Source organism: Dromiciops gliroides, chromosome 4 (assembly GCF_019393635.1).
Source record: "Dromiciops gliroides isolate mDroGli1 chromosome 4, mDroGli1.pri, whole genome shotgun sequence".
Classification (NCBI taxonomy): Eukaryota; Metazoa; Chordata; class Mammalia; order Microbiotheria; family Microbiotheriidae; genus Dromiciops; species Dromiciops gliroides.
The window spans coordinates 171,077,191-171,093,189 of record NC_057864.1 but is presented as its reverse complement, the minus strand read 5'-3'; the positions used below and the strand labels follow the sequence as shown (position 1 = coordinate 171,093,189).

General features: G+C 39.3%; 1 protein-coding gene across 1 annotated transcript in view; it reads left to right on the top strand.

Annotated features, from left to right (window-relative positions):
• Positions 1-15,999, top strand: part of LOC122752646 (ankyrin repeat and fibronectin type-III domain-containing protein 1-like) — a 173,326-nt gene that overhangs the window by 103,077 nt on the left and 54,250 nt on the right. The window contains exon 7 of the mRNA XM_043999522.1: positions 8,132-8,239. Coding sequence (XP_043855457.1) covers positions 8,132-8,239 — 108 coding nt within the window. The remainder of the gene's footprint in view (positions 1-8,131; positions 8,240-15,999) is intronic.

The following is a 15,999-nucleotide window of genomic DNA, read 5'->3' as shown; positions in this document are numbered from 1 at the left end:
TTTAAACATACAGGGTTTCAGGGCAGCTAGGTGGCACAGTGGATAGAGCACCAGCCCTGGACTCAGGAAGACCTGAGTTCAAATCCAACCTCAGACACTTAACACTTAACCAGCTATGTGACCCTGGGCAAGTCATTTAACCCTCATTGCCCTGCAAAACAAAAACAACAAAAAAATACAGGGTTTCTCAAAAGTCACAGATTAAGCTTCAATAAACTGAAAACAGCCTTAAGACTTTTGGGACATTGGGGCAGCTAGGTGGCACAGTGGATAGAGCACCAGCCCTGGAGTCAAGAGAACCTGAGTTCAAATCTAACCTCAAACACTTGACACTTACTAGCTGTGTGACCCTGGGCAAGTCACTTAACCCTCATTGCCCCACCAAAAAAAAAAAAAAGACTTTTGGGGCAACTTGCATATATGGTGTCTACCATGGACTTGCTAGGGGGCCTAAATGCAACCCAACGTCACAGACCTTGAAGCCTACAGGATCTTAATGTTGGCCTGTCAGAACAGCAATGGAGACAGAGAAAGCCACCATTTATCTCTGCTTTGGGAGCTGGGGTGGGGGAATACACACCAGGAAACACTCAGGGTCATAGCAAGAGACCAGGCCACATCAGGGACCAGGGCCCTTGCAGGAGGCCTGAAAACCATATGATTTTCCAACATCCAATTGGAGTCTGTCAGAGCCACAGCTACAGTAGGGAAATGGAAGCAACTCCTAGGTGGGAATTGTGCAAGAAGAAAGACACAGTGATGGGATAAGGCCAACACCCACATAGAGAGAAGACAAGCTAGTAATCACAGCACAGGGAAGAGACTAGACCCAGTCACCCCATCCAGAACTACAGCAGCAGTACCCAGATGACAGAGAGCACAAAGCCAAACAGGGACTAAGTACCCAACCCGAGAGTAATGGAGAGGACAGAGCCTGGCCCTAGCACAGTTATAATCCAGAAACTGAAGCTGGGGGTATGAACAAATAGAATAAAGAAATAGAAGACAATGAAGAATACCATGATGTAAGAGAACCTTTAGGGGTTAACCCAAAAGAAAAGAGCTACTCCACAAAAAAAAAGTATATAGAGAGCCTTAGAGAAAGAATGCCCTAGCTCCAATGACTCCAGGAGGGGATAGAACAAATGAAATAAGAAATGGAAAATGAAATTAAAACTCACAAGGGGAAAACTGGAGGGAGAATAAATAGTTTAGAATAGAAGGTTAAAAACACTACTCAATTAATAGAATCTCTGAAAATACAATGGAACAAACAGAACTCAGTGGTTTCATGAGGTAATAAGAAATAATAGAATAAAGTTGGATTTTTTTAAGCTTAAAAAGTCAAAAAGCATATAAGGTACACATAAGGTATCCACTACCAAAAACAACAGACCTTGAAAATAGGTCTATGAGAAATAATTTAAGAATTATCAGATTCCCTGAAAACCATGACCAAACAAAAAACTTGAATTTCAAGAAATCACAAAAGTTAGCTATCCACATCTATTAGAATTAAAAGGCAGTATAAAGATAGAAAGAAACCACCAGTCACTTACTGAAAGAAAAACTTAATTGAAAACACCAGAAGTGTCATAGCCAAATTTCAGAGATTTTAAGTCAAAGAAAAAAAATAATAATGCAAGCAGCCAAGGAGAAATAATTTGAATACCAGGGAGCCACAATTAGGATCACACAAGACTTTGCTTCAATGACACTAAAGGAGAGAAAAGATTGTAATATTATATTCCAAAAGGGAAAGGCTTGAAACCAAGAATAACTTACCCTATAAAGCAGAGTATAAATTTACAAGAAAAAAATTAACTTTAATGGAATTAAAAATTTTGAGCGATTCCTGATTTTTTTTTAAAATCAAGAGCTAAGTAGAATCTTTGAAACATGAATAAAGGAAACAAACAAAAAGCCTTAGAAAAGTAAATACATATGAGCAGTTGGGTGAAGCTAAATTATGATAAAGGGGGGAAAGAAACAAATATCCTTTCAGAACTCCACTGTTTCCAGAGGTCATAAAGAGAGTTAAGAAACACAGGCACAGGGCTTGGACATGATTTTGTTCTATTTCATTGGTTTTAAGAGAGGGGGAAAATAGAGGGAAATAAGAATGCACTAAGAAAGAAAAGGGAGGAACTTAGTGTTTTCTCACATATGGGGTGCTTGGGAAGAGAATGCAAGCATGGAAATAAAGGGTAGGGGGAGTGAGAACCTCATAAACTTTACTTTTCTCTGAACCAGACAAAAATGAATCAAATGCATATACACATGCAAGCATATATGTGCACATACAGTTTAATGTGGAAATACATTAAGTTCAGAAGGAAAATGTATGGGCATAGGGAGAGTGAGTCTCCAAAAGGAGGGCAGAATCAGGCAGAAGATAGATATTTTAGAAGGTGGATCATAAAACGAAGATAAGAAAGAAAGAAAAGGAAGGAAGGGAGAGAGAGAGGGGGGGGGAAGGAAGGAAGGAAGGAAGGAAGGAAGGAAGGAAGGAAGGAAGGAAGGAAGGAAGGAAGGAAGGAAGGAAGGAAGGAAGGAAGGAAGGAAGGAAGGAAGGAAGGAAAAGAAAGAAAGAAAGAAAGAAAGAAAGAAAGAAAGAAAGAAAGAAAGAAAGAAAGAAAGAAAGAAAGAAAGAAAGAAAGAAAGAAAGAAAGAAAGAAAGAGTAATAATCAGTAATTAGATCATGGGTTTGGTGAAAACAGACTGAAGCACCACCTCATGCCCATGATAGTTGTTGAAGTGAGTACAGGAAAACAGGCACTGTTGATATACTGCTAATGAAGATGTAAAGTGGTCCAACCATTGTGGAAATAAATTTGGAACTATACCCAAAATGTCACTAAACTGTGCACACACTATTAAGCATAGACCCTACCCCCAAAGACAGCAAAAGAAGAAGGAAAAGGACCTATTTCTACAGAAATATTTATGAGCCCTTTTGTCTTACAAAATAAGTAGACACAAAGAAGGTATCTGTCAGGGAATAGTTGAGCAAATAATGGTATGTGAATGTAATGGAATACAATTATACCATAAGAAATGACAAAACAGATAGATTCACTGAAATACAGGAAGACTTGCATGAGCTGATATGGATTGAAGTGAAAAGAGAACAATTGGGGTGATCACTACAGTATGATAAAGTAAAACAACTTTGAAGACTTAAGAACTCTGATCAATGCAATGTTGAAACTGATATTAAGTCATGATTCCCACTTATTATCAGAGAGGTGATGGACTAAAGACACAAATTGAGACATACATTTTCAGACACAAATATGTAGATTTGTTTCACTTGACTGGTATTATGTTGTTTGTTTGGGTTTTTTTTTTTAATGAGAGAGCTACTTTTGGAAGAGGAGAGGGGTATGAGAGGGACTGTGAGGAGTTATGATTTTAAAAATGAAGAAAACAAAAATGAAAGTCAATGAAACATTTAAAAATACACACAGGAGAGCGTCATGAAGTACAGGAAGTACTGAAGGGGAACTTACACATACAGAGCTGTGTAGGTATCAAAGCATTAGGTTCAATACATACTTTTTAAAACAAGCTATATATAATAGAAATTCATGGTTTCATATAGAATCATCTTTTTCTGTTTTCTTTGTATATGGATATGTTCCTGTTTATTGATGTTTGTCAAATTCATATGCAATAGGGGACTAGGCAATAAGCCTAGTTTATGTTCCCACTCACAGCAAATGGCTGATGCAATCACCACAAAGTCTTTGGGGTCAGCGTAGACATTCTATGCAGGCTCACATGAACTGGGTTTATTGGTCAATCCCATATTACATATTAAAAAACAAAAGACATCTTGCTCTGCTACTCACTAGCTTGTGATCTTGGGCAAATCACTTAACTTCTCCGGGTTTCAGTTTCCTCATCTTTGGGGCTCTAAGGTACCTGTAGGTCAAAACCTAATCTATGATATTATGACTCAGGGAACAGTAAGAGGCAGGCAAAAAATACTGATAAGTATACCCTGGATTAGCATGGGAAATAGTCTATTTCACATTCCCATGACTGATTATTCTCTCCCATCAGATAGTCAGTTTTCTGAATGCTCCATGTTTGGGGATTGAGATGTATCTTCCTTTCAGACACATTCCTCCCAGTGATCCCATTAGAACAAGGTCTCCCCGCATAGGGTGGAGGTTGCTATCCCAGTAGACCAGCCAAGGAGTAAAGCTAGAGAGCTTTCAATAAAGATGAACTTTGTCCTTCTAGTTGATGGACAAGGCTTGAAATCTCATCATTTAAGTCTAATTGATGGGAATATCCACAATCCTTCTGTAGGTCCAATTAAAAAAAAAATCTGCTTCTATTTAGAAACAAAGCATGAAATTATGAGCATCAGATTTTCAGTATTTCGATATTTATTATGGGATCGTGTATTCTAACATGACAGAGTAATTGGAAATTCTGTAATATGTTCCAGCTCACTATTAAAGTGTTTAGTTGTTTTTTTAAAAAGGTTTTAATGTGTTTTTATAGACTTATGTTATATGGTACCTTCCATAATATGAGAAAAGGACCCAGACAGACTTGTCTGAGTTATGATCAGGAAAGACCTAATATCACTGGCAAATGTAAGCTTTGCATTGTGTTGGAACCTAAGTATCTCATTACAAGAACAGTGAACTGTATTATGTAGAACAATATGGGCTTTTCCTCCCACACTGAGTCGGTTCCTTGTCAGGTTTACGGATTTCTGTAATATATTTCCAATTTTCTCCCTCATCCCTGAAGTCTCCTGTTTTATGTAGGAGTCAAAGGCTTCCAAACATCTCTGAGAAAACTCATTCTTTCCAAAACTCTTGGCATAGTGTAGAATACTCACTTTGGGCTCCTATTTTCGCATTTGCCTTTTTTTTTTTTATAAATCTATCATAAAAATCATGAGAGGAAGCTGGCTCCTGACGTAACCACGCTCCCTGCCACAGGGGGCTGGCTGCATCATATCTCTCCACACTTTGAGGAGAACGTTGGTTTTCGCAATAGAACTTTTTGGCCTTTATAGGGTGATAAGATCGTTTTGCCTCCTGGGAGTCTAACCAGAGAAAGCAATATTGGCTGCCTATCTTCATTTGGTTTATCACGTTAAAAAAAAATAATAACATGGAATGGACTTTGAAAAAAAGTTATTCCTTTGAGAATTGACAAGGAATGACAATTTTTCTCTCTTTATGCAATGTCAAAGGTGAATGAATGAATGAATGAATGGCATGTATGATTCACTATGTAACAAATACTGTCAAAGACTGAGGTTTTTCCAGGTAGGTGGAGAAAAAGTAAGGAAATATTGCTCAAAAATCTCAAAACCAGTCCCCTAAAATCTTTGCCTCTTACCCCACCTTTCCAATGAACAGTTAATATGCAGCAGTATCTTAGGAAAGAAGAAAAAGTTTGAAAGAGCATCTGGTCCATTCCTCTAACTAGGAGAGGCCACACCTAAATCATACCACATCGAATTTCAACCCAACTTCCAGGCACCAAATAAAACAATCTAGAGTTGAATAACGGAAAGAGCACTGAACGGGGAGGTCAGGAAACACAAGTTCTACTCCTATCACTGCTATTAACTCTCTGTGGCCTAATTAAAGTCACTCCATATCTCTAGGCTTCAGTGTCCTCATCTGTAAACTGTGTGCATGTCTGTATGTGCATGCATGTATGTGTGTGTGCACACATGTGTATTGGATAGACTAGACTTTCTCTAAGATCATAGACTTAAGAGCTGGAAAGATTCAGAGTTCCTTTAGAGTAGGGGTTCCTAACCTGGGGTGCATGAATGTTTTTTGCAAACATTCTGATAATTATATTTCAATATAATTTGTTTCCTTTCTAATCCTCTGTATCCTGTTTAATATATTTAATACCATTCTTCTGAAAGGGCCTCCCCAGGCTTTACCAGAGTATCTAAGGAGTCCAGATCACAAAGAAGGTCAAGAATCCCTTTTCTTTTTCAACCTCCTCATTTAACTGCTGGGATCACTGGGGCCCAAAGAGAAAAAAATGACTTGCCCAAAGTCAAATACCTAATTAGTAGCCAGCCAAGGTTAAAACTCAAGTGTACTTTTTAAAAAGTTTTTTTTTCTTTTAGTCTGAACTTAAGAAATTAAAAAGCATTGCATAACATAGTAGAATAAGAAAAAAGATGATTGTACATAAAATTGTAAATCTATTACATACAACTTGCTATTCCTTTTAAATATATAATCAAGTTAGCATGTAACTTTTTTTCTTCTTTTTTCTTCCTGACCTCCACACCCTAGAGATGGGTACCAATTAGACACAAATATGTATATATGTGTATATTCTACATATACTTCTATTTTTGTGTATACGCATATATATATATACGTGTATATGTATATCCTGTATATTTATTTATTCTATTTGTGCATATATATGCATATTCTATATACTTCTATGTATGTATATATTATATTTGTGTATATATATATATATATATATGTATTCTATACCGTCTTCTTTATATCAGTTCTTTCTCTGGATGCAGATAATGTCTTCCTTCATAGGTCCTTTGTAGTTAATTTGGGTATTTATAATAGTCAAAATGACTTGGTCGCTCAAAGTTGTTCTTACAACAACATTGCTGTTACGGTATACAACGTTCTCTTGAGAACCCAAGTGTACTGACTCCTGGCCCAGTGCCCCTTCCCAATGTTCCATCCTTTCATGTGCTAAAATTCCATCTTCCCAAGTGTCTGTGATACAATGGAAAAGGATCCAAGGAGTACTCAGAGGGCCTGGATCTGAGTCTTGGCTCTGTTATAACCTTGGGCAAGTCTCTTCACCTTTCAAAGGGCCTTATTTTCTCATCTATAGGACTGAAAAGATTGAACTAGATGTTCACCAAGGTCCTTCCGGCTCCAAATCTATGAATCTATGATCACTATGGCTATAACTACTTTCCATATATAGCTTCCTTAGCAAAACAAACAAACAACCAGTCACTGAGAGTGATTTCCAAATCACTGAATTTTCTTGGATTAAGCAGGTCTAAATTTTGGTGCATTGTTGATTAGTAAAGGTAATTTTTATGTCATGTAAAACTCCTATGACATCTGTCAAAACTCCATAGTGATGGAGGCTCCCCAACTAAGTGGGTGTCTGCCTGGTGACGGGTATTAACTGCCTGCATTAAATTTAAGCTAGAATTCAACGCTGCAATTTTAGAGAGCGTCTTACAATTTGCTGCATCTGAAACATAAATTCAGAAACTAATTTGGGTAATCGAGGGGAGAGAGAAATTAATGGAAGCTCCTGACCTACGGAAAAATCAGAAGCCACAGACAGTGCAATTAAAATACTGATGCCAGTCCTATAAGGGCCATTCCTTCTGATCTCCATTAAAACCAATGGAATGAAATTTCAAGGAGTGAGTAGAGGTGGGGGGTTGGGAGAGTGGTGTTGCTCAGATGGGTACTGCAATTTGAATTTGCAGTGTAAGTTAATACTGTATGTTTAGAGCCTGAACAGACAGGGTGGTTGGTGGCTCAGAATCTCTACAGGATTCCTGTGCCAGCCAACGAAAGCAGACATTCATTAGAGCAGAATGTAGATTTCTATTTCTTGGCATCTGACTTGCACTCTTTCCTTGGAAAGAAACTTCAATTTGACCAAAAGTGTGAAAGCTACAATAAAAGCATTGGGAACATGAATTTCATCTCTTCTGTGCCATTCCCGCCCTTTTCTTTTCTCCCTTTTGCGATGGGGTTAAGGCGTACTGGGGGAGAGAAGATAGGGAGTCTGAGGGCAATTGGGACCGCTGGACTCTATTATTTCCTTAGCTCATTTTGTTTCGTCCTAAAACAACTGAACCCAAACCGAACCAATTCTGAGGACTGTTTTGCCCCAGAGGAGAGATAAGACAGGGCTGAGTTCTGAGCGATGGCAGCCGTTGAATCCATCGGCATTAACTCCTAGCTCGCCGGGGGGTGTTCTGGGTGCTGTACCAGTCGTCGCCCCCAAGCCAAAAAAAAAAAAAAAAAAGCACAGTCACTACTTCCAGAGCCGAGTGAGGAGAGTACTCCCTCTTCGCCCTTATGTTTCATTCTGTTTGTGTCTTTTGTTCAACAGACTGGAAAGACTATGACGGCAGAGAGCCCAGACACAAGGGACAGAATGAAGCTTTGGAACGTCTGCTGCAGCAGATCCGGGCTGCTCATCAGCATTACAGTTGCCGGGGTAAGGATAAAAATCTGTGTGGTAGGGCATCAGCTGAGGTCTCCGTGGCGCCTGTAATTTTAGCAGTTTCCTAACTGGGTCATACCTTCTCATTCATCAGGGAGAGAAAGATATTAATATTGGTACATCTGGAATCACTTTACAGCACTATCTTGCTTTAACCCTTAAGATGAGCCTCCTCCCTGCCCCTTTTCCTCCTTCACCCACCCCCTCCTTCCCCCCCCCTCTGTCTCTCCCCTTTCTCCATAGGAACAATTTAAAAACAAGCACAGAAAGAAAAAGAAAAAGAAAAACAAATGTTTTAAGTTTCCTCCCTGTTGAATGTGTCTCCTGCAGAAATCATCAATGGAGCCTAGGGGTTTGGGGTCCACACACAATAAGCCGGAGTAATGTGATGGCTTGGGAAGAAATGAGAGAACTTTGTCACATACCAAAGCAGTTCCCTGGTGTCTTCATAGGGAGCTTTACCAGTTGATTGGCTCTCCTGCTTCTTCCCAAAATGGACAGAAATGTTGACTTTGAGATTCACCCTAGATATTCCTCTAGCCAGTGACAAACATAACTTGAATCTGCGTATTGCACAGGCAACCTATACCTTGGGATTTCATAATTCATAGGAATTCAGATCAGAGGGACCTCAGAAGGTATCTAGTCCAGGGGTTCTTAACCATGGATGCCCCAGGGCTGTGTGGATGAACTTCAGGGATTCAGTCTGTGAACTTGGAGGAGGTGGGGAAATTATATCTTTATTTTCACTCACCTCTAATTGAAATCAGCATTTCCTTCCATTATGAATGCTAACAACTTTATCCTGAGAAGGGATTCACCACACTGACATAACGATCCATGACACACACAAAAACTATCAGTCAATAAATATTGAGCACCTACTAAATGCACCTGTGTACACTGTGCTAAGCACTCTGGGGATACAAAGGGAAGGCAAAAAGCTTTCTGGTCTCAAGATGTTCACAGTCTAATGGGGGAGAAAACATGCACATAGCTACATATGATTGAGTATAGTTTTCTCTCTCTCTCTCTCTATATATATACATATATATGTCTTTCTATAGACAGAATATATTGGAAATAATCAACAGAGGGAAGGCACTAGAATTAAGGGGGAATGGGAGAAAAAAAGGTTTAAGAATTTTCAAGAATCTAATACTTTTCATTTTATAGAAAAATCTGAGTTCTACTGAGGTTAAGTAACTTGTCCAAGGTCATACAGGTAGTGATTAATAATCCATAATATTTATATAGGGCTTTAAGGTTCATAAAGTACTTTTCAAATATTTTCTCACTTTATTCTCACAGCAATCCTGGGAAAAGGTTCTATTATTATCTCCATTTTATAGATAAGCAAACTGAGGCCAAGAATGGTTATGTGATTTGCCCAGGGTCACACAACTAGTTAGTGTCTGAGGCTGGATTTAAACTCAAGTCTTCCTGACTCCAGGCAGCAAAGGTAAATAGAGTAAATAGAGTGCCAGACCTGGGAATAGGAAGACCTGAGTTCAAATGCGACCTCAGATACTAACTACCCACATTACCCTAGATGAGTCACTTAACCCTGTTTGCCTCAGTTTCCTCATCTGTAAAATGAACCGGAGAAGGAAATAGCAAACCAATCTTGGCCAAGAAAACCACAAATGGCTTCACAAAGAGTCAGACACAACTGAGATGACTCAACAACAACAACTTTCTGACTCCAAGGTCTTCACTCTACCTGCTGCACCAGCCAGCTACTTGAAGCTAACTGGGAGAAGAAGAATTTGAACTCCAGTCCCCTGACTCCAAAGCCTGTGTTGTCTTCTAGCTTGAGAAGCTCTTAGTAAGGTCCTTCCCTTGGTGGGCTGCTCAGATGGGATCAGATCAGGTTTCCAATATGGGTAATGATTCGTGGCAGAAGCACTTAGCTTTATTTAGAGGAATCAAGCTGCCATAACATTTTTGCCTTCCACGCTCTATCACCCATGGCACTCTCAGCGGAGGGAAGCTCAGCGGCAGCAGGGCTGTGCTCCGAAATCCATGGTTGAAACCAAAGAATGTTCACTGACTGTAGATCAAATACAAACAAGGCAGACCAAAGATTAGCAAAAACTCGACATCGCCCTGTCACAGTTATGGCAACAAACGCATCCTGACATTCCAGCTCCAACTGGAAACAGGCTTTGCCCACCCCACCCCACCCCCAATGAATATCTCCTCACGAGCAATACTGATGCACTTAGAAGAGGTTTGAGAATCAACGGTAGGCAGAGGGTTCACCCCTGAGTGCCCAGGACCACGGGCACCAGTGTATGGGGCTCATAACTGGACAGAATGTATTTCATCTCTCTCTTCAGCACTTTCCTTATCTGGAAAATATGACCTGTAAGGTGCCTTCCTTCAAGTTCATCATCCTAGGATCTCATGAGCTAGGTAGACAGAGATTTGTGAGGAACTCTGGGAATTATCCAAGAACTCCTTCTACAATGTGGTTCAGTAGAAAGAATATCAACATGGGAATCAGAAAGCCTTCTCTCTGCCAATTAATAGTCTTTTACCTTGGGCAAGTCATTTAACTGTGCTGATATAAAATGGGAATAATAAATACCTACCCTGCTTGCAGAACAGCTAGGTGGTACAGTGGTTAGAGCGCCAAGCATGGAGTTGGGAAGATTCATCTTTGTTAGTTCAAATCCCGCCTCAGACACTTACTAGTTGTATGACTCTGGGTGAGTCACTTTACCCTGTTTGCCTCGGTTCCTCATCTAAAATTAGAGAAATGGAGAAGGAAATGGCAAATCACTCCAGTATCTTTCTATGTTTACCTATTTGTGCCTAATGGTAGCCATCTGGGGTGAGGGTGAGGGGAAATACATTTACATAATAATTTTATTGTATATTTGAAATAAATAGTAAGTTGTACATAGTAGATTTAGTTTCATATACAATCATCTTTTTTATTGTACTATGTTATAGAAATGGCTCTTTTATTCCATAAATTAAACATATTTTTTTAAAAAAGAAAAGAAAAAAGAAAATCCCTAATGGGGTCATGAATATCAGGACACCTCTGAAAAGCAACTGAACAATAATACCCTGCCTTACCTCCAAGGCAATATCTTGGGGTTCCTGTGCCTGAGGCAAGTACCACAGACTACACTCAGGATTCAAAGTCGATAGGATAACACCCCGTAGAGAGGAAGGAGAGGCAGGGTGGGGCAGCGAAAAAAAACTCATCCCAACCTACCTTCTGGTAGCTTCAGAGTTTAACAAACTATTCTTGCTGACAAGGAACTAATCTCGGCATTTCCTAAAACACTGAAGGGACTACAAGTGGTCTCAGAACACTCTAACTTTGGTGCCCTCTAAACTCAGTTCCCTGGGGCAAAGTTCTAGTGGCTCCTCCCTAGGTAGAACAATGCTTACTTCACACAGTGAGGACCAGATGAAGAAATATATGCCAGAGCATTGTTATTATATAATGCTTTCTACATGGGAGAGAGCCTCCTATTAATCATAATAGCGGTTTACACAATAATCATAATCACAATCCATATGTTGCTTCATGGTTTATAAAACGCTTTCCTCAGACTAGTTCTTTGAGGTACATTGTACAAGTTTTATTATTCCCATTTTGTGGATGAACTGAGAGACACAGCAATTTTTCCATGGGCACATGACTATTAAGCATCAAGATTTAATCCCACATCTTTGGACTCCCAGTTAAGTTTTCTTTCCACTGTATTACAAAGCCTCTAATATATAAGAATCCCTCCCTGCTGTTGCCTGCTGCTTTTCATAGAATCACAGAATCAGAAGACTTAGAGAAAGAGCTTTTAGTTCAATCTCTCACTTTACAAAGTCATAAACTGAGGCCAGGAGAGGAAGAGTGGTTTGGCATTCTTTGACATTCTTTTTTTTTTTTTTGTGAGGCAATTAGGGTTAAGTGACTTGCCCAGGGTCACACAGCTAGTGTTAAATGTCTGAGGCCGGATTCGAACTCAGGTATTCCTGAATCCAGGGCAGGTGCTCTATCCACTGCACCATCTAGCTGCCCCCATTCTTTGACATTCTGCTCACTGTTTATCATGTTAGGCAAAGAAGCAAAAAAGAGTATAACCAAACCAGATCAAGCTTTATTACTTGTGAGCTGTTTTGTTTGTTGTTATTTAGTCAGTTTTTTGTTGTGTCCAACTCCTCGTGACTCCTTTTGGGATTTTCTTGGCAAAGATAATGGAGTGGTTTGCCATTTCCTTCTTTAGCTCATTTTACAGTTGAGGAAATTAAGGCAGACAGGGTTAAGTGACTTTCCCAGGTTCATACAGTTAGGAAGTATCTGAGACCAGATTTGAACTCAGGTCCTCCTAACTCCAAGCCTAGCACTTTATCAACTGTGCCACCTAGCTGCTCTGTAAGCAGTTTGGGGAATTTCAATAAAGATTTTGATCTCTAGTTATTGACTCTAATGACAAGTCAAAATACGTGTGGGATTTGATTAACTTTTTTCTCCCTGTAACCTCCAAACCATTGATAATCAGGAGTGAATAAAAAATCTGCTATTCCCACTAAACTTTCCCCTTGTAGATCCTTCTCCTTGCAGAAATTGAACAGTATAAGACTAAGCAGTAGGGACTTAGGTCCTTTCATAACTTTAGGCAAGTCCTTTAACTGTTCTGAGCTTCAGTTTACTCATATATAAGAAGTAGTTGGACTAGTTAGCCTCTGAGGATCCTGCCAGTTCTAGGAAGCTAGATAGTACTAGATAGAGCACTGGACCTAGAGTCAGGAAGCATTGAATTCAAATTTGGCCTCAGATACTTACTAACAGTGTGACCTTGGACAAGTTATTTAACCTCTTTTTGTCTCAGTTTTCTCAACTCTAAACTGGAGATATGAATAGCACTACCCTCCCAGAGGATCAAATGAGATATTTGTAAAGTGCTTAGCATAGTCCCTGGCATACAGTAGGTGCTGCACGTTAGCTTCTATCATTACTACTACTACTACTACTACTACTACTACTACTACTACTACTACTACTACTACTACTACTACTACTACTACTACTATTACTACTATCACCACCACCACCCTACTATCTGAGACTAGGTCTATCAAAGAAATTCCTAACAAAGAGACTTATTAAGTCTTGAAATGTACCGCATGTTACTTGGACATATAACATTCTAAAACCAGATAACAAACCAGAGGTGTGGGAATAAATGACTTCACATAGAAGAGAGGCAGACTTCAGCCAATTCTATATGACTCTTCCATGTGTCTCCAAGAAGACAGCGTCAAGATCATTCACTTGTGGTGCAGTGAAAAGATATATACTATTCACATTGATATTATGCTGTAAGGTTTCCAAAGTTCATTATGCACATGATTTGATTGGAGTCTCATGAGTCTCTGAGGAAGGTGATGCTAATGTTATCCCCATTGTATAAGTGAGAAATCTCAGAATAACCATGATCTCACACTCAGACTAATTTCAAGGCAAAGTGACTTGTCCATGGCCACAGAACCAGTTAATTATCAGAAGTGAGACTTGCATCTTCAGTCCTCTGGCACACACCACTCTGTCTTTCAATGAGTCCTCCATCAGAGGTAGAGATGTGCGGGCAAATATTTAGCAGGTGACTCTGAATAAAATAAATGTACCCATGATACACTTTTAAGTTTAATCAAACTAATTAACATTTTCTCAAGTCTATAAATTTGTAGAGCACTTTGTAAACCTTAAGTTTCTCTATATAAATGCTGTTTTTATTATCAGAATTCAGTGGAGATAAGGCATGTCCTGGCCACAGGTATGGTGTGGCTTCTGGGTTCTCAGAAGGCCCTTGGTTCAGAAGAAGTTATAAAAATATCCCACTTGTACTACCTCCTACGCGCATGTGCACGTGCGCCCATGCACTCACTGATGCCTATAAACCCATATACCATGTATAAGGAACTCAGGTGAGTGTCTGAACTTTGGCTTAAGGGTTAATATCCCAAGCAGCTGGCATGAAGGAACCACTAGGTCAAGTGAAGTCCAATTCCTCATTTCACAAACTTAATCCCCTGGAAAACCTAGATAATTACAATCCATAGAGTCACTCATTATCTCTATGACACAATCCTACAGGAAAAAATTACAACTATGTCTCAATCCTTTGGGCTGTCAAAGATGAGGGCGGCCAAGTGTGCTCTATGCACAAGTCATTGTTTGCTGATTTTTAGTGAAAAGCAATTGTCTTGAGATTTGGCTGCTTTTCTAATTGGTGGCAGCGTTTTCCGCCAAGCAATATGGTGAAGTCCAAAGAGAAAGCTGTGACATCATTTGGATTTCATTCTGCTATTTGGGATCCCCTGCCAGCAGAATCTTAAAGCCTATCATGCATATTAACTGTTTGGCTCAGCCTTCCATGTTCCAAACTTTATGTATCAAAACACAACATATTGCTCCTCTGGGTTTCTCACCCGCGGTCACAGACCAGTATTCTGTCTCTAACGGTGACGCAAAGGAGAATTTGTGGGAAAGCCAAGTTAAATGTTTGAAAAGACCCATGATTTCATCAGTGCCTTAGTAACTAGTTTCATGAGTTAAGGGATAGTGACCAGACCTGAGATGTCCTTGTCATGGGGAATTTCCTCTACTCATTCAGGTCAGCACCCTTTCTGAAACTTAAAGCCTTAGAAAGTTGACAGGAGCTCTGAGATGTTAACTGACCTACCTGGGGTCCCATGGCCACCGTGTCAAGAGCAGAACTTACCTCAAGTTACACTCTGTTACTTAGAAAAGCAGTTGTGAGCAACAAATAAATAAATAAATAGACAAACAAATAAATGAATAAAAAAATAGATGAATTAATGAATTGATAGATAGATGAATGAATGAATAAACAAAGAAACAAATAAATAGATAAGCAAATAGATAAATAAATAAATAAATGAAGAAAGAGATGATAGATGGATGGATGGATGGATGGATGGTTAGATAGATAGATGATGGATGGATGGATAATAGCAATTCTGAACTGAGTTAGACTAAGTCCTCAGACAACCACCAAAACCATTCTGGGTTGGTAGGGTCCATCAGCATGTGGGGTATTCCGCTAACATCCCTTTTGAGAGCCTAGTATCACCTTCACATCTACTCTGAGACATCAGAAAATAACTTTATCTAGAGATCATCTATCACAACAACCTCAAAAGGTTCAAGTAAAGAACCCAACAAGCATGGCAGCTAGATGTCTCAGTGGAAAGAGTGTTGGGCCTGAAGTCAGGAAGACCTAAATTCAAATTTGGCCTCAGATAATTACTAGCTGTGTGACCCTGGGCAAGTCACTTAACCTCTGTCTGCCTCAGTTTTGTCCTCCGTAAAACAAAGATAATAATAGTATCTGCCTCCCAGGGGTGCTATGAAGATTAAATGAGATAATATCTGTAAAGCACTTAGCATAGTGCCTGGAAAATAGTAGGCATTTAATAAACATTTGTTTCCTTCCTTAATAACCCATTATGGATATATATGTTGGCTCATCCATTAGAATGAAAGCTCCTTGAGAGCAGGGACTATCTCGATTTTATGTTCTTATCCCAAGCACTTAAAGTTCCATGTTTGGCACACAATAAGGATTAAATAAATGTTTATCATTCATTCATCTGTGAATTAGTGTAACCTTTTCTTGAACCTTCTTATACTTTCATCCTGTATATATCACCTCTTAGGGGGAGGGGAGGAATGAGCTAAATTTACTACCCAGTTTATAAAGTAGTGT